This window comes from Caloenas nicobarica, chromosome 10, assembly GCF_036013445.1.
Source record: "Caloenas nicobarica isolate bCalNic1 chromosome 10, bCalNic1.hap1, whole genome shotgun sequence".
In the NCBI taxonomy this organism is placed as follows: domain Eukaryota; kingdom Metazoa; phylum Chordata; class Aves; order Columbiformes; family Columbidae; genus Caloenas; species Caloenas nicobarica.
Window position 1 is genome coordinate 8,647,456 of NC_088254.1, and position 25,648 is coordinate 8,673,103.

Below are 25,648 nucleotides of genomic sequence, written 5' to 3' on the forward strand. Positions count from 1 at the left end.
CATATTTCTGTAAACCTGCATAAAAACTCAGTTATTTTTGTAGTGTTATAAGAGGGTTCCTCAAAGTTAGAGAGTTAGGGGAACTTAGAGTTATGAGCTGTAGAGCCTGGAATCTGAGTGCCTGGCTGCTACTCTTTGTAAAATGTTACTGCTCTTGCTCTCCCAAGGACAGAAGACAGGTAAAGAAACATGCCTGCCATTCAAATGTAATGAGTGACCTTAGCTTAAGTTGCTCCTTACATCCTTCCCCTGGTGTTCCCACAGCTGGGAATGGTTACAACTTAAACCACTGCAGCTGCTCACTAAATGAAAGCAAGTCAGAGCTCTGTACCACCAATCCTTTTTTCAGTGTCTCAGGACCAGCTGCTAAGATGATTAACTACCTCCACTAGCTAATTAAATCCTCTTAAATAAGAGTAATTTCAAGATTTATACAACATTTAGATTCTGTTTTTTAGAAAATTGAGACCTACAGCTAATAAATGCCCGAACTGGGATTTAGATGACAAATCAGATTTTGTTGGTAGTCTTTCTGTTACGTTTGAGAATATAAAACAAAAACCCAGTAAGTTGTTGCAAGGAATGGAGTATAGTTAATCAGACAGCTCAGAACAAAGCCATTGATAGTACTTCATTATAATACAGATAAAGTTCTAACCAATAGACAGACCTAAAATATCTTGAAGTATGAACTCAATTTTAGTTATGGAGCAATTTAAAGTCCCTTTTTCTTCACGATCTTCAAGCCCAGACATATAAACATGATATGCTTCAGGTTGCATTAGTTAACAGAGAGTGTTGCTGATGCAGAATAACAGGTTAATAATGTGTATTAAGTCAAGCCTCCACGGTTGCTGAACACTGATTGTGAGCGGTGTGAGGTCTGCACAAAGGAAAGCTACCCGCTACTTGTAGAAGGTGAATAGATTTCTATACTTTATATGTAGACATCCACAAGCAACTGAAACCATTCGTTATGGAATGAATCCATTTGTTTCAAATTAGTCTTCTTAAATTTAATGTTTTGTTGTGAGTAAAACTCTTCCTGCAACCTTTCCATTCACAGTTCCGTAGCATCCAGAACAAGCTCTGTTCTGACAGCCTGAGTCAGTGTGAGTAGATGAGCTGAGGCATGGGATGGCCAGGAAGTGCATGCTTGGACACTTGTTTGCATTGGGAGCTCCTTGGCAGCTCCAGTAAGTGGAGATTCCTGGGCTGAATAGACTTCTATGTACAAAATTTACATTTGCATGCAAAAAGCCACAGTCTCTGAAAAGGCTGATGTGTTTCAGAGCATAACCAGTCTGAAAGCTCAACTCCATACTCCACGTTTAGACATAGGACCTAATTGCTCACTCTAAATATATAATAGATAACTTTTGGGGGGCAGTCATGACTTGAAATTGTTTCAGAAGCATTTTAGGATCACACTTAGTACTTGTGCCAAAATCCTGTGTAAGATCAAATTACACAAGCTTGAAAAACCTAGATACATGTATATTGACATGACCAGTTTAATGATAAGCATGTGTAAGTACATTAAACTGCTATTTCTAAACACCAGTGAAAATGATAGAAGTGTCATGTTATAAACTTGTAAAATTCTTAATTGGTGCATGTTGTAGAATAACCTGTTTCTTCTGCCCTCTAGACTTGTCACACCAGTAAAATGTATGACGTTAGAGTTAATGAAAAATGAGAATTTAAAATGTATTCCTATTTTGTACCCAAGAGCTTTACTTATATTAAAAGGTCTTAAGTCATGTTTTCCCTTGTGCCCTCCTTTACAGCTCAGAAGATGTAGGAAATAATTTGTAATGTGCTGAAATGTAGCATCAAATTCTATTGTGTGGAAGGTAGCAGTTTCAAATGTTTTTCATAACATCAGCTCCCTTAAATTCAGACTTGCTTAGGCCCACCTGTACAACTATACTGTTGACAGTATGTGGTGAACCTGCAAAAGAGGCTGTTAATTAACTAAGTTGGGAGTTACTTGAACTTACAACTCCTTACTAGGTTGCATCTATTTATCCTATAATACTGATAAATTACATAAATATAAAAGCATACACATGAGCTATAAACATAGATTATGTATAATATACTTCTATATTTAGGGTGGTAGAAGAGCTACTCTGTTCCACCATCATGCATAGTACCTCGGTATTTGTTAACTAATAAGAGATTTGAACATCAGCAGACCCTTTTGAATCCTACTGAATTATTCATAAGTTAGCTTTCCCTTTTCATATACTTGCTATTCAGAGTTGTTTGGTTTGTGTGATGTGTTCCTTTTAACTGTTAGCTATTTTTCTTTGTGTGGTATTGTTATTTAAGTTGCATGAAACTATTTCTGCTTCCTGGCTGGATAACATTTTAGATATTACAAGAACAAGTAATGAACATTCCCTTAATTAATTTTCTGACAATTCCTTCTGTTGTTTTTTTGAGAAAATTTTATTAGGAACTGCCTAAATCTTCTTAAGAAACAAAAACTTGGGAATTACAACAAACTCAACTACATACTTTTTTCATTAGTTGAGTAATTTTACTAAGAACTTTGTATAACTCAAGTACACTTAAGGCATTTAAAAAAAAGTTGTCAAGAGTAAAGAAAAAAAAACATTTTGGGGAGAAGTTTGTCACATCTTTAGCTGTTCTCCAGTCTCATAGTCAAAGGAATCTAAATAGCTTCTGCTAGAGAGGCTACTTGTCCATTGACATGCTGAGGCAGCTAAAGCCCATCAGTGCTCCTTGGTGGGCAGTGGAACAAGGCAGCTTTGTAACTCCAGCCTGGCACTTCCAAAAGCTTAAGCCTGAAAAAGTGGGAAGTTCAAAAAGTACTGCAACCAAGCATCCACCTCATTTTCAAGGCTTAAAGAGAATGAGACAGAAGACTACTCACCTGTTCTGTCAAAGACATGGTATTATAGCACCTTCCTGCCTCCTTCCCTAGCCCCTGGTGTGCTTGATTCTGGTGTTCCCTCCAGGTAGCACCAACATCACTGTATCTTTCCCCTTGTACCAGAGGGCAAGCTGAAGGCTTTCTGGCATAAAGCCAAGAATGGCTCCTCGCTAAATGCAGAGCAGCTGCTGAACAGGTGGGTTAGGAGCATGAGCTGCCCACTTGCTTGGAAACACAAAAGGCCTTTGTAGGAGTTAAGACAGAGAGAGAAGGATTAAGTGGGAAGTTGGCTGCATATTTAGGAATGAGTCTCAAATACTAAGTGCGCAGGTACTTAAATCTGGACCATAAGTCATTGCTAGTAAATAACCTTGCCCTGGAATTAAGGAGGTCACAGCAGAACTTTCTGTAATTAACTGCTGCAGTTACCAAATAGTAACTTGGCATCTGGCAACTCCTGGACACTGTTGCCCTTCTCATTGTAGTTGTTTGGTCTTGCTAAACTAGTAATATCTTAATACTGTGCATCTTCCCACACTCCAAGTTTCTCTAAGTCCCACCAGAACTGTCAGTGACCCGCCCCCCCCAGGTTAATACTGACTTAGATTCAGTGGTATTCTGCTGCGGTTTGATGTCAGATTTTAATCTCTTCTCCTTGGTGGTTAAGGTATGCCATTCTGACCAAAGCAACCTGGCCTTCCTGGAAAGGAGACGAGAAACAAGGAGTTCTCCACCTGCTTCAGTCAGTCAACATGGATCCCGACCAATACCAGCTTGGGAAATCCAAAGTTTTCATCAAAGCTCCAGAGTCTGTAAGTGTGGCAGAACATGAGTCTTCAAATGAAACTGTTTTGCTGAAATAAAAGGCCTGCCCATGCAGAAGTTGAGCATGATATCTGCTGAGGTGGTAGAGGCATAAGAATGTAAGTCATGCTGGGCAGGTCTGTCATGTGCCTCGAGGCTGTACAGGGATTCTAGGCACTTTTATAATGGGCACAGTACAGAAGGACCCTGCATGATTCTGATGCTAATGCAAGGAGCATTAAATGCATCAAGAAGAGAAGATAGGATATGAAAGTGCTTTGGTGTCAGGTTGCACATTGTGACATTCCATCAGAGAATCTGTCATATGAAGGAATATTATGGCATGAAAACACACCTATGACCATTAGCCCAAGAAAACAGGTGCTCTTCTCAGCACAAGAATGACTGATAAAAATAGAATAGTCCCCAATTATAGTAAGGATGTGTTATGTATCATTGAGTAAATCAATGTTCCAGAATGACCACAACTTGAAATCCTATTCAAAGAGAACGTTAGGGAGGCATCATCAGGCTGGTTTTATCCTGTTGCCGATAAAGTGCACAAAATCTGTTGGAAAATAGTTTTCTTATATCACTACTCAGTAAAATTGTCAAGGAAAAAACTATGCTCTGCTCACCACCATGTATTCCTTGTTTATCAGAAGCTCAGTTTGTATAGCATACCTTGCAGTTGAGCATTAGGTAGTTTCTTGGTGCTTTACCTGAAGTTACATATCAAAATAAAAGCAGAACACTTGTATTGCTATCATTTTCTTTTCCAGAAACATATTTTTTGCTCTGTGTAACAACAGTAATTCAGGCAATGGTACTGCTGTGCCCAATCACGCAGTAAGATCTCTGTGGAAGGGAAAAAATAATACTTCTCCAAGTCATAATAGAAATCGTGTTGTTTCTACCATAAATTGGGTAAAACAGTATCATCACTGTTCAGGAATAGTGGGATTTTACATTCCTGCCGTCTGAGAGACATGTTTACATAACAAAGCGTTTAGCATTCAGGATGTTATTAGAATACTTAAGTGCATGTTGGCAGAGCAGGAAATTCAGGAATAGGATTAATCCTACTTAGTCATTGCAAGTGGCACTGTAGCTAGCCAGTTGTGGGGAAGCGTGAGCTTTATCTGCTTTCCTCTGTAGCACAGGCCACAATTTATTTCCTAAGATTATTGGGGAGGTTTTTCTTACAAAGGCGGTGCAATAGCCTTGGACAGCAGTGGATGTTTTTGATACCTCTTCTTATGACATGACAATTGTGATTTTTAGTCCTTTTACTGATGACCTCAAGTTTATTATAGGGTGGTGGCAGGTACACATTCTGGTCAAGTATCTATTTGAATTAATACAGGCAATTTAGTTGCTTGTAATGACAAGGGACCAGAACATGTAAGTTAAACAACATCTTCCAGACCTGTGTTCATTATCTTACACTGTAGCAAACCTGATTTTCTTGGTTTTGCTGTGAAATTATTTTGCATCCCTGCCATTCATTGCAGTTAGTTATGAACCAAATGCAATTTCAGTTTGGAAGATAAACAATTAAGGGAAGACCCCAAAATATTTTTTGTGTGGTGGCTGTTATGCTACTTTATGGATAAATCAATCAAAATTTTTAAAGTATTTTTGTTTTCAGTTTTATGTAATAAATCATATAAGGAACTATGTTCCTTTTCTGGCTGCTGATGTACCCTCAGCTTGTTATGTTTGCCCCTTCAGCAGCCATATCTTCACAAGTGGGTGGGTCTTATCCTGCCTGGTTTGTTTTGTTGTGTTTGAAATGAAATAATTTGCTAGTGTCTGTCTTCTGTTTAATAGCCAACTGCTCACATAGACTTGATGGATCTAGTTCCCCTTCTCTCTGAAGTAGCCAAGATGTTAATATTCTGTACCTCAAAATCATGTGCTACTAGGTCATTTCCAGGAAGATGACACTGTTTCAATGGATGCATCTTCCCATTCTAATGCATTTTTGTAGAATTAAGTCTTTGTTGATGTATATGCCATTTAATGGCATATCTGTGAGTTTTACTGAAGGGCAGTTCTGCCATTTAAGACATGAGGTTGACTGGCAATAGTAAAACTTTTTTGGGTTGCATTTTATTTTAATTCAAATTTATGCTTTCAATTACTGTTTAAATTTTCTTTAAAAAATTATTTTCTGAAAAGCCCTGAAATCCATTTTTAAACAAGTACTAAAAATAGTCTGGGCCTATTTTCATTTTAAGTTGAAAAATCTTCTATGAACTAGATATTCTAAAGCTTGATTTATATCTTTTAGTATCAAAGACAATCATCTCTCATCTTGTATTACTAAAGTATTGGCTAGGGTTATATTACTTTTGAGAAAAATAAATTTTTAGGTGATAAATGAAAATTTTTATTTCTACCACCAAAGAGAGCACCTGTTGTGGTTGATCAGATGAAAAATACTTGATTTGCTCAGGAGCGTGGGGGAGGCTTCATAATACTTATTTTAAAAAGCATTTATTCTGTGTATTTATTTTATAATTTATGAACCATATTTTCACTCAGTGTTTTCACTGAACTTCCTTAATTGTGACCTTCGACTGCAGGTGACTATTTTGCATTGAGATTTTGCAATTAGCATTATTGTTAGAGAAACAAATGACAAGTGTTGATGAGAAACATCAATATTGTTACTGTAGCCTGAACTGCACGAGGGTTCGATCATGGCCCTGCTGAAGCTGAGGAAGCTTCTGCATCAGGAGCACTCATGCCTGTTTGCTGAAACCCTGGCTATATTTTTGGTGTGTTTTTTTGTTATTGTTTTAATAAGTTGACTCAAACCGGAGAGTTGCCAACTGTGAAATAAGGTCTTATGGGTGGCAGAAAGAAGGCTTCATTATTTATATTTCCATCAAACACCTGAATAAATAACTCTGTACAAGAGCAAGTGAGGTTCTGTCGAAATGGATTGCACTAGATTAAGTTTTCTTTTTAAGATCAATATGAACAACAGTATTTTTCTAACTTTGCATTGTTTAAGGCAGCAAATTAAAATAAAAAGGATCCCAAGGTCCAGGTTTTCTTCTTGAAACTGAACTTGAACCTGGTTTTTACTAATTTTATATTTGTTGAAAACTAGAAGGAATGTTTTTATGAATATTTAACACACAGAGAGAAATATTAATAATGTCATGTCAGTGGACTGCTGTAGTACTGTAAGTGTTAGCCAAATGCTTGTGCTTCTAATGAGACAAGAAAACATTTAACTAAACTTGAAGTATGTAAAGGGCTATGGTGAAATATGTGGTATCCTACAATAATTATGAAGTTAGTCTAATGCATTAATTTTACATATGTTTTAGTGGGACCTGGGAAGTTCTTAAAAATGGGGATGCACCTTCCGTTTCAGTTTTGCTAAATCAGCATTTCCTCTTGAATTCTGACAACATTTTAGACCCCAAAAAATCTTATTATGTCATTCTGAAATACAAGATCATAGTTGTAAATGCTGCAGCTAGCCAACAAACTTCACTGCTGGCAAAGAATGGAGCCAGTGGATGCAAGTATGAAATTCAGACAGTGAAGAAAGTTGCGTGTGAATACAGTGTGTTATGTTACACATTGCACAGATTCCCATAGACACAGTAACATTCTGACAAGAGAAATGTGAATTTTGGAGAATGTGAAGACGGAGGCTGGGTGGATGCCCAGTGGAGAACCTTGAGTTGTATCAGTAGAACATTTCAGAGAGAATCCATATTCCTCTTCCTTCATCATTTGGTATCAAGATTAATGGGTAGACAGGTAAGAGTCAGAACCACTTAAGCATCAGATGTTTCTTCCAGAAAAGGCTACTTTAACATTCTGTTCTCAGATCCCATGGTTGGGGTACAGGCACAAGCTTGGATTTAGAGTGAAAAGCACTGGAAAGTTGTTGAAAGTAAAAATGGCTTTTTCCTGAACTTTTCATGTAAAATGTTTGACCCACCCTACTGTCTCTTTGTACAGCTGTTTTTGTTAGAAGAGATGAGAGAGAGGAAGTATGATGGGTATGCCAGGGCCATCCAGAAGGCATGGAGGAAGTATGTGGCCAGGAAAAAATACGTACAGATGAGAGAAGAAGGTAGGTCATAACTTCTGATGACAGATATTTCACAAATGGTTCCAGGAACAGAAAGTGCCACAAGAGATGAAGGAAATCTCTCCCTCTCTATAGAGCAAACCATTGCATTGCAGATGACTGTCTAGGAATGACTGCAAATTGTTGGAGCCCTAAGGTACCAGCAATGAGGCTGGCTGCTCTGCATGCAGGGGTTTCTAGGACTTCCTACGTTTTGCTCTCAAAACAAAGCCAGACTGAGTAGGACAGATCAGTGACGTTCCAGGGAAGTGAAAAAGGAAAAGTTTCCCACAGTTATACAGGACCTATAAACAGTTTATAGTTTATATAAATCAATCCAAGGCCTGTAATGCTTAGTTGCATGTGTGACCTGGGTTATGGGAATGAACAGCATTCTGGGTTTGGAAGAGTTAATCTTTAGTTTCCAGCAAAGAGTGAGAAGTTCCTTAGTTCCAGAAGTCCTTGTAATTCATCAGAACTGCTGAGCTTGCCATCAGTGTATTTCACTAGGAATGGATTTAATAATCACATGGATCCTTAGTAGCGGTGTTTTTTGCATATTATAAACGATTTGGTTATCACTTCTTCTCAAAAAGTTTTGCTTGAAAGAGTTAGCTCTTTCAGATCATCAGTTTAGAAAATGTTAATCAATGTTTATTTTTTGTATTTAAGCATCAGATCTATTGCTTAACAAGAAAGAGAGAAGACGGAACAGCATTAACAGGAATTTTGTGGGAGATTACATAGGCATGGAGGACCGTCCAGAGCTACGCCAGTTTGTGGGCAAACGGGAGAAGATTGATTTTGCAGACACTGTAACTAAATATGATAGACGGTTTAAGGTAGGTTTAAAAGCAACATGCACTAATGATTCTGCTAGGGAGTTACAGATGTCTTTACCATCTTTTAATAGAAACTCCGCTATGTTAGTGTCATACCACCTAGGATACCAGCTTGAAAAAAGTGTATTTGTCCCAAAAGACTTTCAGGGAAGCAGTTACATACATCCTTGTGGTTGGAACGTTGCCATTGTCAAACCTGTTGTCCCAGGATGAAGGTTTTATGGGGCTTGCTGGGCAGAAAGCTACATTAGTTAGGAAATGGGGAGAAAAGCTGCTTTTCTGTCCTGCGCAATCTGACTCTGAGGTCATGTGATTAATCACATCAAGATTTTTTTCATTCGAACCAAAGACTAACAGTATCGCCCCAAATCATAGTACATTATATACCCTTGGAACAACATCACAACATTAGCGCATTGATCTCTACGTAGCTATACGTTTTCAAACAATTTTGTGTTTCAGAGCGTGAAGCGAGATCTCGTCCTCACTCCAAAGTGCATATACCTGATTGGGCGAGAAAAGATAAAGCAGGGTCCAGAGAAAGGCCAAGTGAAGGAAGTCTTAAAGCGAAGGATGGAAGTGGAGAGAATTCTTTCTGTTTCTCTAAGGTCAGTACCTTGAAAATATCTTTCCATTGACAGAGAAATTTGTGTAGGACGGGGGAAATCAGTTGACTCATGAAAGGTGAATTTCTTAAGCTATATTATTTGAATCATGTAAACAGAGAAAGCTGAAGCCTTATTTTCACTCCCAGCCCCAGTAAGTGTGTTATAGCAATAGATGTTTATGTTTATAGCCAACACACATTTTCTTACTAGTTGTTAAAATGTTTCTCTCGTACTGGGTCACACCTCTCCAGTGTGTCCCCCGAAGTGTATTCTATGAAGCATATATTCAACATCCACAAGCAGGTTCTAGTAAGTTTTGGCTCAAGATTGTATGCCAGAAATAATTCTTACTTATAAAAGTATGCTATGTACGTGTCCACTGCTTCCTAAAGGGGTGTTCTTTCTCTGAGGAGCTACTAAAACCTTTATTTCTAGTTGGATTTCACATCACTTCTCTTGACTGAATGTTGAGCCAATCCCAGATTGCAGGAAATATCTGAGGTTAGGTGAGGAAAACCAGGAAGCAGCTACCCACAAGACTAGAGGATTCTTGCCTATATCATTTCTTCCCTTTGAAGACGAGTGAACAAAGTCTCTGGATACCTCTGGATTTGTTATTGCAGTTTATCAGAGCTGGTAGCTGAGTGTAATTTAATACAAAAGAATACTGATCCAGGGCAACAAGTATACTTTCAATATTGAAATAAATTACTATTTTAACATAATACAAGCCTACAATTAAGTACTATGTATTGATAGCCACTGCAAAGGTTTTTTTAGTATACGCTTATGAAATGTACCCATTAGCATAGCCAGAAATCTCACAGACATTATCCAGTATTTAAAAACCAGCAGATTTCACATTTTTGCAGAATTCTTCACAGCCATTTCAAGATTAGGGAAAGGTCTGCAAGATGTTTTTGCTCACAGTACCATTTTCAAAACCTGTGGTTTATTTATCATACATCTTTTCTAACCAAAGTTGCAAGAAAATAACTGTCGTAGATCTAGGATAAAGACAAGAGTGGAACTTGTCTTTTTAGTGCTCCACGTTTGGACAGTGTGCTGTGCAAAGCCCAAGCAGATTGCAGCCAGGCGCCTGAATTGGGCCTGCGGCATTCCAAAGGCACAGCCGCATGGAGCCAGCTGAAAGGGTGGCTGCCTGCCCAGGCAGCGAAAGCTGCTGCACTCCTCTCACATACAAATAACAGCTGCACACAACCTTCTGAAGCAAAACCAAAGATGCCTAGTTCAGAGGAAATATGTACATTACATTATGTATAATAATTTTTTAATTTAGCTTATTGATTTTATTTTGTCGTAAAAACATTTGATTTTGTATCTGCTAAAACTAGATTCAGAATTACAAGCTATCAAACTGTCCAGGTATTCTTCCAAAACCAAACCCTAAAAAGCTCTGGGGGCAAGAGGGCTTTTCCCTGTTACCCTGTTAGTATGGCCCAACTTCAAAATGGGTCTTAATCAAGGGATCTCTTAACTCTGTATTGAAGCAGCTTAGTTGTAATACAACACTCTGGCTGCAGAGGCTGTAAAAGATATTGATTCTCTTGAATCTGAGATAATCTTATCTCTGTGACAAGAGTTAGTGCTTGTAATATTTAACAGTCCTCAACTAGTAAAACTAGAGTGAAACCTTTATTTAGTACATATATTACCTACTTGTTTTGGGGTGAGGAGGGGAGTTGGGGGGAACAACACACAAAACAACAAAAAAAATGCAAACAGCTTTTGAGATGTCAGGCTCAAAGCAAAAATTGTGTTAGCTCTAACTTGCATTCTCTGATGTGTTTTCAAAACTCCAGTTTGTTGTCCCTATAGTTTAAATTTTCTAGACCTTTAAGATAATTGGTTCTGACTAGTTTTGAAGGGAATCTCAAACCTCTGTGCTGGAAGAAAAGAAATGCAGTACCATTCTTTGTGAGTTTATCCAGAACAGATTTAGCTCTATTCTGTATTGCAGCCTCAAAGTTTTTAAAGTTTCAATTCAATTTGTTCTATTTTTCATGCACTATTAAATTTTAAGTAAATCAACAGAAAATAAAATATATCTTAAATGGAAGAGGGAGATAATATAAATGTATTCTTGCATTGCTGTCTAAATAATATCTCCCAAGAAACCCATGTGCAATATACTGATGTAAATTTGTATCAATACGCTTACAATAAAGGCAGAATAATCAGCACTACTGACATGTATTAAGAGCAATTAACACTACATAACAAATTACTGAAGGAGTTGCAATTTAAAGCGCAAATGCCCAACTTGGAATTTGTTCAGGGTACAGAGAATGACAACCCACACTCTCATGGAAATGTTCTTGTATTTTTAGTTGAAATAGATAACTGAGCTTTATCATTCATCTGATAAGGAGTGACACAGGACATGCCAACAGTATCATGAAGTCAGACTTCACCAAATCAGAAAAAATAAGACCACTGACTGGACAATATTTACTGTAGGTCTTGGGCTTTTTTAAAATGTCTTATTCAGAACCTTGCCGAGGCTCTAGATTTGCTTGATGATAGGAAAGAATGTCCATGCTCTTACTCTATTTTTATAGATTTCTTATTGCTATTTTTAATACTACTTAGGTAAGTTTGTAGTTTCATACACTCCTTTCCAAACTATGAGAAAGACTTCAGAATTTGAAAGGAGATTATGGAATGCACAGGTGGATGATAGATTTCTAGAAAAACAGGCAGTGTACAAACTTACCTTTTACGTAAGGTCCCAAGTGGGTTAGAATTGTACTTTCATACATGACAGTCAAGAGCACCTCTAGCAGCACTATGAAGGTTATTTTTGATTCTGCTTAAAAAGGTACTCACAGTCTGTGGAAGGAGTTGTAGTCTTCAGTAACCGGATGAAAAATGAGGGTCAAAAAGATAGGCCTGCTCCCTCCTTTCAGATTTATAGAGTCAGCAATCAGGCAAACCAGCTGGGAGAGGAAAAGGCAAGAGCATGCTCGAAGTGGAAAGCTGTTGATTGCTAGGTAATTAGGATCAGAAAAGAGTGATGCTTACTTTGGGTTTCAGTCCTACCTCAGTGACCTTCAAGTTTCCAGTTCACCTCTAATCACAAGTTTTGCCCAATATATGGACTTTAACTTTAATAGCACATGTTCGTCTGGTTACAGTAATTACTGTAAAATGACTAAGTGGTAGTCCTGTCTTTCAAAAAGGATTGCTTCAGGTATTCCATTATCAAGTCCTGCAAAAAACCCAAACCTGTTCTCAGAAAGCAAGACTCTATAATTAATGCTACATGGACTTTCTTATGTTTTTAAAAATTAATGATGAGTACTCTGCAAATGTCATTATAATGCTGGCTGTATTTGCTGATGCAATTTTAATCTGAGTAGTATATGCTCTGATTTCTTTTCAGCACAATGCAGGATGACATTTTCATTCTACATGAACAGGAATATGATAGTTTGCTTGAATCGGTCTTCAAAACGGAGTTTTTAAGCCTCTTATCAAAACGATACGAAGAGAAAACACAAAGAAAACTACCTCTGAAATTTAGCAATACGTGAGTTATGTTTTTTTCTTTCAATGCACTTTTAAGAATAAATAATCTTTGTTCTTGTTGCCAGGGCAAATGAGTGCTAGTTGTCGAGCTCCTGCTACTATGCTTTGTTTTAAAATTGTAAGAGGCAGCACAGTGTAAAAATCTGTATGTGCAAGGAGACCAGACTTTCTGATTAGCTCATCAGAGTAATAGGTTAGGATTGTACCTGGGCACTCTTCCCTGTCTGTGCATCGCAGAGTTGCCTTCATTCTGCTGACCACGGTGTGAGGCTCAAGGGTCTGCTGCTTTGTGCTACAGAGCTGCTCTGTGCCAGCAGAGCCCTGGCCCCATGGCGAGGGCCAGGCCAGGCCCTGCACAATTCATGTGCAACCACAGTGCTCGCTCTCCATCTCTGTGCTGGCTGCTGCTTCCTATAAAGAGAAGGGAGCATCCTCTTCCTTAACCTTGACCTAGGAGTGGAAACATCACCATGAAGAGTTTGAAAGACAATTCCAGAGACATAATGTTAACAATCTGAAATTCTAAAGTTTGTTGTGGGGACAGGGGACTGCAAGGTACTAGGCTAATTCTAAAGGACCCTCATTAAGTAAATGATATTGGGAACATGTTTTAGAAACAAGCCTGAAAAGCCACAGAAAGTTTGACGTGGATTTTAGCTGTAAGGATGTGCTGGAAACTATCCCAACAAACATGTGCTTTTGTTTAAGTCCTACCTGTTAAGCAGAGTAGCAACAGCAGGCCTTGGATTCGTATGTTTATTTTATTTCCTTTGAAAAAGTGAAAGAATTATAAAAGGTAACAGGAGATTATTACTTTAGTTTGGAAAGAGTGGAGTAGGACCAATTCCTATAGTATATGCTTCTATACACTGGGAATCCAAAGCCAGTACCCAGAAGTAAACTTTTTTGTTCATGCAAGATGTATTGTACTTCTGGGGTCTTTCCCACAACCGTAACTTCCTTAGCTCAAATCTGGTTTAGAATTCAGAGCAAATGGATAGTGTGGAAATGCTGGGAAGGAATATATATGTGTGTGTGCATGCATGTGGAAAAAAAATAAATTTGAAAGACTGAAGTTTATGTATGCAAAAATGTTTACCTCCAGAATGTGCACAAAACCCACTCCTAAAGCATGTATTGGCATATGCGTGCCAATGTATATACGTCTATATACACCTAATGTATCTATATACATCTAGTGGTACATACAGAAAAATGTTTAGGAATGGGGCGCACTAGCTTGCTCCAGTAGTCTGCTGCAGAGGCAGTGATGTTTGATGGCAGACACATGGACCTTTGCACATTTTTCCTCAAAGCTCACTGTACTTTCCATCTTCTCCAGGGCAACTTAAACTTCCTTTGAGTAGCTCTACCAGGGAAGTTAAAACAGCAATTAAGAAGAACATTTTCTTTAAGCATGTAAAAGAGATTTAATTACACAGTTTAAGTCAATCAGGGAATACAGATGCTCAATCTAAGCTTTTTATTTTTGTATTTCTAAGTTATTTGCTGCCAAGTGATATTATCCTGATTTGACATGGAAATGCTCTTTAGTTTTGGGGGTTTTTTTGGTTCGTTGGTTGTTTATTTGCTTTGTTTGGTTGTTTTTTAATTCATGTGTTCATGTGCTTATATTAGACTTGAAGTGAAGCTGAAGAAGGAGAGTTGGGGACCCTGGAGCAGTGGTGGTTCTCGACAAGTGCAATTTATGCAAGGCCAAGGAGATATAGCCATTCTCAAGCCAAGTAATAAAGTGCTGCAGATCAGCATTGGACCAGGGCTACCAAAGAATTCCCGTAAGTATGAATTTCCTTCAGAAATTAGTGAGTGGTTAGAAATTGAGAGAATGGTTGACGCTTTCTCTCCTTACTTGCCTCTAGCCTCAGCATGTTCTTTATTATTTTTCTGTAACACTTAGAAGATCCAAGTTACAGAATCCTAATGATACAGAATTCCCTGCTGCTCTACAGTCATGCTGGAATTTTGTTACTTTCGCTATATACTGTTTCTGAAATGTCTGAAATTCTTTGCCCTGTGGCAAAAGAAATGAGGGCATTTCATCATGTGACATAATACAAACGGCACAATGAGCCAACCATTTTCAGGAAGAGTCTTTCACTCTGCACTGAGCTCCTGCAGTTCCTACGGTCTTGCTGATGAAGAAAGGTTTGCATCAGGACAGGACAGGCCGTGATATGAGAAGAGGTAACCTCTGTACATCACCAAAGATTGAACAGCAAATATACCAGCCTCTCGGTTCACATCCTACATTTTTCTCATAGCAATTGCTTATCAGAAACATTATAGTCAGAAGTACTGCTGTGCTAGCTATCCATGGTTTATAAACAAGTTCATAAAGCTAACGGTGTTTTGAGTGTCATTTATTGTAGACTTTTGAGACAGCTTTACTGTAGCTGAACTGGATCACTAAAGGGAGAATATGCCTAAGTCATCCTTGTTGCACCTAAAGCTTTAGCACAACCTGGCCAATACTGGAGTGAGATTTACTGTTCCTGAAGATCAGCCATTTCTGATCACAGAGTAGGGGTCTGGCAGCCACAATGATTTCCCTAATGAATGCAATTGTGAAAGGGTAATAAAATATTGCTGGTTTCTTTTAGGTCCTACTCGACGGAACCGTACACAAAGTAGACAGTATTCCAACAGGTCTCAAAGTCAGACTTACCCTATGAGAGCTGCACCGCCTCCTCCTGGTAAGTCCTCTTACCCAAAACAAAATTCCAAATTCAGGCTTTCACTTTACTATGATTTTTAATGGGTAAAAATCACCAGATGACAAGAGTAAAGGTTTAAAATCCTTCTTAAAAGATCCTGTCAGGAAAACATACATTGTAGGCATTTTATGAAGTGTTTTGTTGGAGTCTCCAGACAATCAAACTGGTATTCCACCAGAGGTACCCTGGTTGTCATGGATGCTGGCATATTCAACCACTTAATATAAGACACTGGAAGCTAAAACTAACCCCATAGCCTTCACTTTCCTTTCTAGGGTAAAAACTATACTTACCAAGCCATAGATAATGCTTTGCAATGAAACTGCTTCATTGCCAATAAAGAACAGAATGCAATTTATGTCTCATTGTCCTACCCTGTTACTTATCAACTTTTGTGTACGCTGAATGCTGAGAAGTATCAGCTGTGCCAGTGAGCAGCACAGCTTTTTCTGCATGGGATTGATGTCATTAGGGTGTTTCACTTCTGCCCTTGAGAGATATGATTAATTTAGCCTGTGAACTCAGAGAGGAGAACAATATTCCATTGATCCAACATTTCCCAAGTGTGTTTTGTTTTGTTTTGTGTGTGTGGTGATTTTTTTTTTTTTTTTTTTACTTACAGTCCCAGAGTAATTTTTTTTTCTCTTAACAAAGGGTTTTCTTTCAGTCAGCTGCTGTTTATTGAGAAGCACAGTGCTAATTGTTTAAGTTGGGTATGCAACCAGTCTTGGTCATCAAATTAACTAGACAATTCCCAGTCCTAGTAAATGAGTCAAGCTAAGACTGTGTGATCTGCAAGAACTGCTTATAGTAAAGTATGAAATTACAGTAGTTAGAGTTAACCTGTCTGCAAACACAGATAGTAAATATTCATACAGGATAAGTTAAAGCAAGGAAAGTCTGGTTTAGTATTTTCAAAAAACTCAGCAGTTTTATAGCTACAGGAAAAAGACAAAAACATTGGCTGAAGAAGCCCTGTGCATGTAGGCCACCCCCAAACTTGCCTCATGTAGGTAAGGTAGTTTGGATGTAGATTTGCATGCAAGGCCACAGCACCAGTGGATGCCCATACCTGCAGCATGGCCTTTTGTAATCATATAACACCCACTGCTTACAACAGCAAGTCCTAATTAAAAGAGCCTGCCTCTGTGTGCAGCAAGACACTGGGCTAACTTTCTGCATGGGACTGATGTCATTGGGGTGTTTCATCTCTGCCCTAGAGAAAAAAAAATAATTTAGCCCATGAACTCTGAGAAGAGAACAATATTCTAATATTGGCCCACCATTTCCCACGTATTCAACTGTGGAGTTGAACTAGATGTTTGTGGACCAGGGAAAACACGCCGTAGTGTCCAGGCAGGGTAAGTCTAACAACTGAAGTTAAATGCTCTGTTGACCCTTATGTGTTAGGGTTTCCTGTTTAAAAGGTGGGTAAAAGTCTTTCACACAGACCTCAAATTAATTACTGTAATATGTTTTAATTCAAACTTTTTTGTAAAGTAGCCAATTATAGCTGAAAAAATAAGACTGAAGACAGGTGTTACAAAAGAGTCCCAATTTGATTGTCCAGACTTTCAAGGAGGCAGTTGCATGATTTGGGCACGTTCCTCCTTAAAAGTTAAACAGTTTTCTCCACCCTGCTCTCACAATGTGGGGAAGTAACACTGCGGGCTGTCATCCTTGATCATTTGAAATGTATTCTTCTATTTTCACATCTGTTTTGAAATTAATGGTCCAGGAGCTGAACAGACATTGTTATGTGTATGTTCAGAATAAAACAAACCTTATATTACCATAATGTATGTGCCATACTAGCTTGGGTCCCAAAGTGAGTTTTATGTATGAGTTTCTGACTGCTTAAGCTCTGCCACATTATCAAGAGAGTATCAGAAGCAAAGACCAGCTGTTGAATGCAGTAAAGGTTTTCAAAGTATCATGATTATGAATTCTCCTCTCTGCACAGCTATTCATTCTGCTAATTTCAACAGGCATATTCACAAGGAAAAAAAGAAAGGATCATCCACAGCATTAACCACTGATTTTCAAGATAAACATAACTCCTATTTTATTTAGTGGAGGTTTAGGAATGTAAAGTATGCAGAATTGAGCTCGCTAGGCCCTAATCCTTCATGTAGTTCAGACATGGGCGGGTCTGTTTTAAATTGAAGTTAGAGGCATAATTATTATCTAAAGGCACTTACCCTTGTCATCACCTAGAAAATTCAAACTCCTGTTGAGCTATCGAACTAGCAGCAAGGCTTTAAAAAAAACCAACCACAAAAAAAAAAACCCAAACCCAAACCCACACACACACAAACAAAAAACCAACAAACTGCAAAACAAAACAAACAAAACCACAGAAAAACCTTGCTTGTTAAAATACATTTATAGCAACATATAAACAGTTTACCCAGTATTCAGAGCGTTGGATGGAGTTTGAACTTTAAAAGAAAAAGACGCCCAGCAATTCTAGCTAGCCTAACATCAGCCCTTACCTGGATAAAATTTTATGCAGTGTTTTAAAAAAAGAGGTTTGGTGATTCCTTACTAGCTAACATTAATAAGGCTGAATTCAGCTGAGAGCTAATCCTCCTATTTGTCTGTAACATTCAAGGGGATGTGTCTCAAACTTGAGAACAAGTCCATGAAGCTGTGAAACTAAAACAGATCACCTGCAGACTTGAAACTGTGTATAAATCATACTTTAAGATTTCAACATTATTTTGTTTTTAAATTCCTTGACAGCAGCATCTCACTGACAACCAAGCCATCAACACAAGGAGAAGGTTACATTTATTGAGCTGTAGTTTGGACTGGATGTGTTCACACTTTATTTACTTCTAGGTCAGCAGCAAAATGGAGTAATAAATCCCCCACAGTTTGTACAACTTCCTCATGGCCCAGGAAATCAACAGGCCAATCAGAAAAACCTGTACACAAATATGACACGACCAACTTTACCACGGCAACTTTCAGGAGGCTCAATCAAGATTTCACAGCAACCAGAAAGCTTGGATTTTCTTAAAGTACCTGACCAAGGAGCAGCCGGGTAAGATTTTACATTAAATCTGAGAAGAAAGGGCCAATTTTTGTAAATAGCCTCACACATTCAAACTGTTCCTGACTGATAAACTTAACGTTGTGTACAGATGACCAGATTGTGCTACTGAGCTGTGCTCAAAGGTATCATCATCTTCCATAGGATTTCAAAACACATATTCTATTGTAGGCCTTTAGGAATGAAGGTGAACCAGTTCTAGTTTAATATCTTAAATCTGCATTGTACCTTTTACTTAAGGTTTTTAAGACACTTCTGGTTTACAGATCATAAACAGTAGATGTGGTACTTCATGGCAACTGAAATGCCCAGAAATGCTGGCTAATAGTCCTTTTGTTGTAGTTTTGACTCTGAACTGCTATGCCAGACTTGTACTTCTTTTTAGGAAAAAGGCTTGGCAGTGTGACAGTCAAGATTATTTCAGCATCATTTGGACTTCTAAGATGCAGCCTTCCAGAATATGTTACTATGACAATCCTACAAGATTTGGGGGTGGGTGGGTCTGTTATAACTAGGTGTTTCCCAATCGCCAAGAGTCAAAAGCATCAAAACAATCACCAGAAGTAGCAAAGACAGAACCAAGAAATCAGGGACTTAGTAAAGCAGAACAAGTTGTTCTCAACTCTGAAACCAGCTGCTTCAGATCTTGACTGAAAATCCAGAAGGAGGCAAAACAGCTCTGAGTTCTGGAAAACATGCAGTCTTCTGTCAAATATTTATGGGACTCTAGTGCTCCAGAGTGTTAAAGGCCTTATAAAATTCTAAGTTTTTGAATGACTGAACAGTTTCTACTTTAACTCAGCCCTTATATTCCACTGTCTTGTAGAACGTTAGTGGAGCTTTACTATAGTGGAATTTGAGTGCCACTTAATTGTCAAAGACTGCTTTCTATTCCACAATTCCAGCAAAAAAAAAGAAAAAAAGAAAAAAAAAGAAATATTCTGGTCTTAAATAAGCAGTTTGTGTTTCTCCTTGCTGATGACTTCCTATTTGTGTGATTTAATTCTGATGTAACCAAGTCTCAGAGAAATTACTCTATTAGTAACAGCTGGTTGTCCAAGAGCACATTAAATCAACAAGGAAATTTACATTAGCACATAGAATGAAAATCCACTGTGGTACAGTGTAATAACTTTGTATAGTAATGGCTAATGCAAATATAATTCTATAGTCCGCAGCTCTTCAAGTAAACATACATGATAAATACCTCCTTGTTAAGTAGGAAAGTCCTGTGTATGTTGAAAAAGCCATCATTCTTGTATCACTGTCCAAATAATATTGAGGGGACACCCAAAAGGACATTTTGACTTTTCCTGCTGGTAACTCTTCAAGACTGGTAAAGAAAAAATTACAAACAGCCACAGCAGTAATTGCAACAAGAACAAGTAGGGAACAGGTGTCAATTGCTCCCCTCTGGATGGATTTTGTGGAAGTCAAGCTTCTCTCTAGGATGCCTTAAGACGAAAGAGTAACATAGCTTATGATTCTGAGGACAGAGGTGGGGAGGGAAGAGGGTGTTGGGGAGTTAGGGTTATTTGGTTTGTTTTGTTGCGGGTTTGGTTTTTATTCTGTCAAAGAAAGCCATAGCTGAAGGCAACATGCAGTAGCAATATGGATGCTACTGCGTAAGGTAAGGGATCATCTCAAAAAAGGGCCTGGCAAAGTAATTTCTTAGACCTTAAAATTCTAATATATGAGTTGTTGCCTGTCTGGTACAACCCACAAGTTCTCTGAATGGAGTTTCCTAAAGTGTAAAATAGTATTTTGGTCAGAAATGGTATAAAGTGCTTTACAAGTAGGATAATTTCAGGTGGGCATTGAAACAAGTAGGTAATAATTTGATTTTACATCTGTGTGACCAGAAAGTGATGGGTTAGTCTAGGAATTTGAGTATTCTGACAGAGCATATTCAATGCTTTGTTAATACTACTAATACCATATTCTGAGCACACAGTCAAAAGACCAATTTGTAATCACCATAGTATTAATATGACACAGTTCTTGTCCTTACCAGTACTGTTACTGAGCCGTAGCTCAGTAGATGTTTCTAGGGCTGTTTTATAACCTCGTTTCCACACAAAAGAGCATATTGCAACACTATCAACAGTATCACTTTGTAAGCAGAACTTCTGTGAACAGCTGTTGCAAAGGCAGAGCTAGGATAATTTTCTTGGGGTAAATGGGAGGGGGACGATGACACCACCCTCCCCACCAGCACAGGGCGCACTGCACAAGCTGGCTCGGCCCTGCCTGCTTTTGCCTTTGGTTCCTGTTGCAAGCGCAGCACAAGTGCATTACAGAGACTGAGCAAACCTGACTGACTATTCTAGCCAAGGTAGAGGATTGTTTTTCAAGTAGCTCAATTCCCAAAGCCAGAAAAGAGTCAGAGGAGGCAGGTACGCCCCACACCTGAGGGATTCTGCCTGTTTAGTACCATTCCCAGCATCGCTATCTGCAAGTTTCTCCAATACATTTACCACTATGAAAAACAAACATCCTAGAGGAGTTTTACAGCAGTAACAGGCCAAAGGAAGTACTTGTACAAAGTGACATTTGCAAGGCAGTCTTCCTAAGGAGGATGAGAGCCTTTATTAACGTACTAAAAAGAAAGTATTACTATACTCAGTAGTTGGTTTCAGTAAGTATTATCTGTGACAGTTCTTTTTCAAAAGGGAAAATTCTAGTTTTCTTTGTACACAAGGAGTAAGCTAGAAAAGCTGTGACTTTAGTATTTCAAAACAGCCATTCTAGATATAATTTTTAAGGGTTAGAACTGGCTTTATTTTTAGCAAAGCTGCTGAGCAGGATGCACTGGTACTATCACAGCTTTAATTTCTAGCCATCACTAACGATCCAATACAAGCCTGAGTTTAAAAACATCATGCTCTCACCAGCAAACCATCTTATTTAAGATGTTCTTGTTCTACTGTGGTTGCAGAAAAACAAGGCTCTTTTTTAAGACTTGCTCTGAATTCTTTCATTTCCATACCTAGGTCTAGGTTTCACAATGTGTCCTATCCCAAAGCAAAGTCAATACATGCTCAAAAACAGGAGAAAATAGTTTCTCCCAGTAGACAAATTTAGAACTGAAATGTTGTTAACCCATACTTCAAAGCTCATTTTCTGGTGCAGTTCACTACACAAACTTAGAACTAGACAGAGACATACTTAAAAAAAATTAAGTGCCGGACTTTGTGAAAGTAACTATAAACCTTTTCTGCCAGAGCTGTGTAACATTTATCATGACATTACCTGACATGATCAGTCTCCTCCACATCACCACATTTTTAGTCATTCAGCACATTCATTTATTATAAATTTTAAATTGACGTGTTGCATCTAATACCTGTTCTCTCTTCCAGCCTTTATTAGCTGATGAGCTGGCAAAATGCATTTCTTCCCTCTTTCCCCTTCCTAATCTTTGGAGTGGTCACAGCTGTGACAGAGTTTGTGCAGCATCTCCCCTGCTGCTTCAGAGTTGACTAGAACAGAACAAGTCCATAGACGGCCCTGGAATCTGAGGCACCTTAAAAGAGATGCAGTCTCTCTTACAGCTTAGTCACAAGAATGGTAAAGTAGCAAGCCTGTGAGCTAGAACTGTTTTTAATATTGCAAACTAAATCCCTGTTGAAGTTGGGGCACGGGGAGAGACAGATCAGCTGTGCAGATGTCAAGATATGCATGAATTGCATGTGCACATTTGTTTACATTCCACCCTGAACACTAAAATGTCTTTTCCTATGCATTTGAACTGCTGCTTGGAAATACCTAATAATTCATTTCAGTAGGAAAGAAATGGCAACTTTGCCTTTCACAGAGAAGTCTTACATTGCTATTTTGAATTGCTGTGACATTTAAGAGAATATTTTTTCCCCTTGTTCAGTCATATGCTTTAAAATCAATCCACTAGGCCAGAGGGGTTGATAAAGCTTAGGTTTAAGTCATAACCTTTGAAGCACATTAACATTTTTTCTCCCATTAGTGTTCGCAGGCAGACAACAAACCGCCCCCCACCAGCTGGAGGAAGGCCTAAACCACAGCCAAAACCTAAGCCTCAGGTACCACAGTGCAGGGCACTGTACGCATATGATGCTCAGGACACAGATGAACTTAGCTTTAATGCCAATGACGTGATTGATATAATTAAAGAAGGTATGTAAACGGTTTTGTTACTTTAGTACTAATCTTGAAGGTACACTGTCGTAAGGCATGGCTTTTTGAGCCACCCCACAGTTATCTTCCCTCATTACACTTGCAAATTTCTATGATAGTCCAAGGAGCAGAGAAGTTTCCACAACCACATCAGTCAAACCTGTTCACCTAACAGCATGTCAGAGACAGATCACTTATGTGTTACTTAGTACTGCAGATCTATAAATTTAATTAGAGAGCAATTCTATCACTGGCTCTGGTGGAAAATAGGCCTAAAACACAGTTATAGCACAAGAACCAAAAACTAATAAAGCAGTTCCAACTCTTTGGGTCTCCAAAGCAACCTCATAAGGCACAGGGACATTACCAAAAGATCAACAAGCTCATGTTCTCCAAATCATTTCTCCTCAGTCCTTCACAAGAGGCTTTTTTTACCATGTCAAACAGCTTCACAAGGCTGTCTCAAAAAAGTACACAAAAAGATTTACAGAACTTCACTACTTACTTTGCTTTCTTTGTCACTAGATCCTTCTGGCTGGTGGACAGGAAGACTACGAGGGAAACAAGGTCTGTTTCCAAACAATTATGTCACCAAGATTTAAAAGACTGTCAGGCAAAGAAAAATTCTGCATGAGGTTACCAGTGGTTCAAGATGTTTTCCTTTGCCATCTGGACGCTGTTCGAGATCTGCTATTCTCAGCAGTATATTCACCAGTAAAGTTGTATATGAGCAGGAAGAAAACTACCCACAGTACAGACTTTGATCTTTTGTCTCAGAAGCACACAGCAATGGACATACTACCAATTATTTATTATATTTAAAACCCGGTTTTAACACCTAGTAAGTAAGGAATATTCAAAGCTACTATCTTCCTGAAACAGAAAGGTGCTTTGCAGTCTGGGACCAGGGACTTTGAAAGGGGTGTATTTAATAAGTGCCTTCAGCTGAATATCAGTAACCTTTTTAATTATGTACTGAAGATAATGTTAAATGCACATTTATTTCCTCCAATGAAGATAATTCTGGGGAACACGTTAAGTATGCTGCTACGTGTCAAAAAGATTTAGGCGCATTTGGGATATTACCATCTAAAACCCTACTGTAAAGGTATATTTAAGTAACTCTGTCCAGAGTTGTAATGGAACTGGTTTATGTTTGCTGAAGTGTTTAGGGGCTCCAACAGACACTGTAATAAGTTAAAACAGAAAACCACGTAATGCTGTATGCTAAACAATGTTGCCTTCTTCAAGATTTATGTTATAATGTGGCTGGCCCATGTTGGATTTATGTTTAATGCTCTACCTGTTATAAGAAGTGTCTTTATGCAGAGCTGTACATTTATAGAAGCAGATCATATACTGTATATAAAAACTGAACATGATAGAAACATGTATGAATGTATAATGTAGTATTCCACTGTTCTTATTCATGAAGTAGTTCTACTAGAATTTTTATGCCAGGTACTTACAGATACGCACTACTCCTTTTAAATGGCAAAAGTGTTACTGCTTAAGTCTGACTGCCTCCCACACCAGAGTGGCTGTTGCTTGCCATACAGTTTATCAGCATTCATGCTTTGCCTTCTGAACCTCCATAAAATAAAACACAAGAAGCAGTTAGCTGAACAGGTCTGTTCTCTGCGCAGTTTGTTTTCAGTTATGTATACTAAAAGATCCTTTCACAACAATGTCTGTTGGATTTTACCGCACTCATGTCAAAAGAAAAAGAATCACTTTGCTGCAAACCAAACCATTTTCACTGTGCCCAGCTGAAGTGTTGTGTATTACATCTTTTCTTGTTAAGAGCAGTTAAAAAACCCCATAAACCCTGCATATGTTGATATTAAGAAATTGTATAAGCTTGAAGATCCATCTAAAAGTCTTGAATCCTCTCCTAAGCCTAACTTAGACACACTTAAACTCCATCTCCATTAAGAGATGACTGACTGTAGCAGCTGTTCCAGAAAGCTAGAAACTAGGGCCTCAATCCGAGGGGAGGAGGGGGATGATAAAAAAGGGATCAAGCATGTTTCTCAAGAGACCATTTACAGTAAGTGCTAGGCTTACTCATCCTATGGGAGAGAAAAGTCTCCTGCTTGAGAAGATAAAAACCAGGAGCTTCAACATCCTTCCCACAGAGGGAGCACTGAGGTCTAGGCCAATTTTGTAGTATTGGATCTTGCCTTCTACATCAGGGCAAGCACACCCATGAAGAGGAGACAGAGGGAAGGGAGGTAATGAGTTCAGTATAACATTACTTACACAGGACTAAGTTAAGTTACAGACCCTTAGGTTTTTCTCTAAGTTAACAAATAGGCTCAAATGAAGTATTGAGGCAGTAAAGTCACATTACTTACATGCTTGCATTCCTTGAGCATACAGGTAACAATGTTTATTAGAAACAAAGGAAATCAAAATGTTAAGTGATAAGGAAGAATCTGCTTATGGTGGCTTTGAAGTTATTCTCCCAAGTAGAGAGATTTATTTTTGGGGTGTGTGTGAGTGAACAGGCAATGAGAAGCTATGTGTTATTTTGTCCAAGAAGTGGAACAGGTTTTAAGAGCTGAGATGGTTCGAAAGATCTCATCCCTATAGTTCCACACCTACATCCCCTGCATACAATGGTTAGCATCACAGGAGACTTACAATTTTCTTAGCGCCCTTTGTTTAGGTACACAAAGATAGAGAACACATTGTCCTGCGTTCACCTAAATGCAAAGATGTACAAGGCTAATATCTGTCACAGCCAGCCCATTCACCCCAAACTTGAAGGCAAACTACAAAAGAAATTCCTGTATACTTCTTTGGGACAAGGCGCTGATATAAGTATGTATTTTGTGTCCTTTAAGGTACACCAATAAAATACAAACTGTCTGCCTGCGCTTTC

At 38.4% G+C, this 25,648-nt stretch overlaps 1 protein-coding gene across 3 annotated transcripts in view; it reads left to right on the forward strand.

Moving 5' to 3' along the window:
- MYO1E (myosin IE) overlaps positions 1-25,573 on the forward strand; it is an 89,167-nt gene extending 63,594 nt beyond the window's left edge. The window contains exons 19-28 of one of the 3 annotated variants that reach the window (XR_010606763.1): positions 3,573-3,717; positions 7,703-7,817; positions 8,487-8,656; positions 9,119-9,264; positions 12,671-12,817; positions 14,455-14,612; positions 15,438-15,530; positions 18,396-18,600; positions 21,972-22,179; positions 22,592-22,668. Coding sequence is in view for 2 of the 3 variants with exons in the window: in XM_065642118.1 (XP_065498190.1) it covers positions 3,573-3,717; positions 7,703-7,817; positions 8,487-8,656; positions 9,119-9,264; positions 12,671-12,817; positions 14,455-14,612; positions 15,438-15,530; positions 18,396-18,600; positions 22,592-22,761; positions 23,287-23,363 (1,426 nt within the window). In the remaining variant the exon portion in view is untranslated. The other 2 variants (XM_065642118.1, XM_065642119.1) reach the window with 2 other exon arrangements.
- Positions 25,574-25,648: the final 75 nt, after the last annotated feature.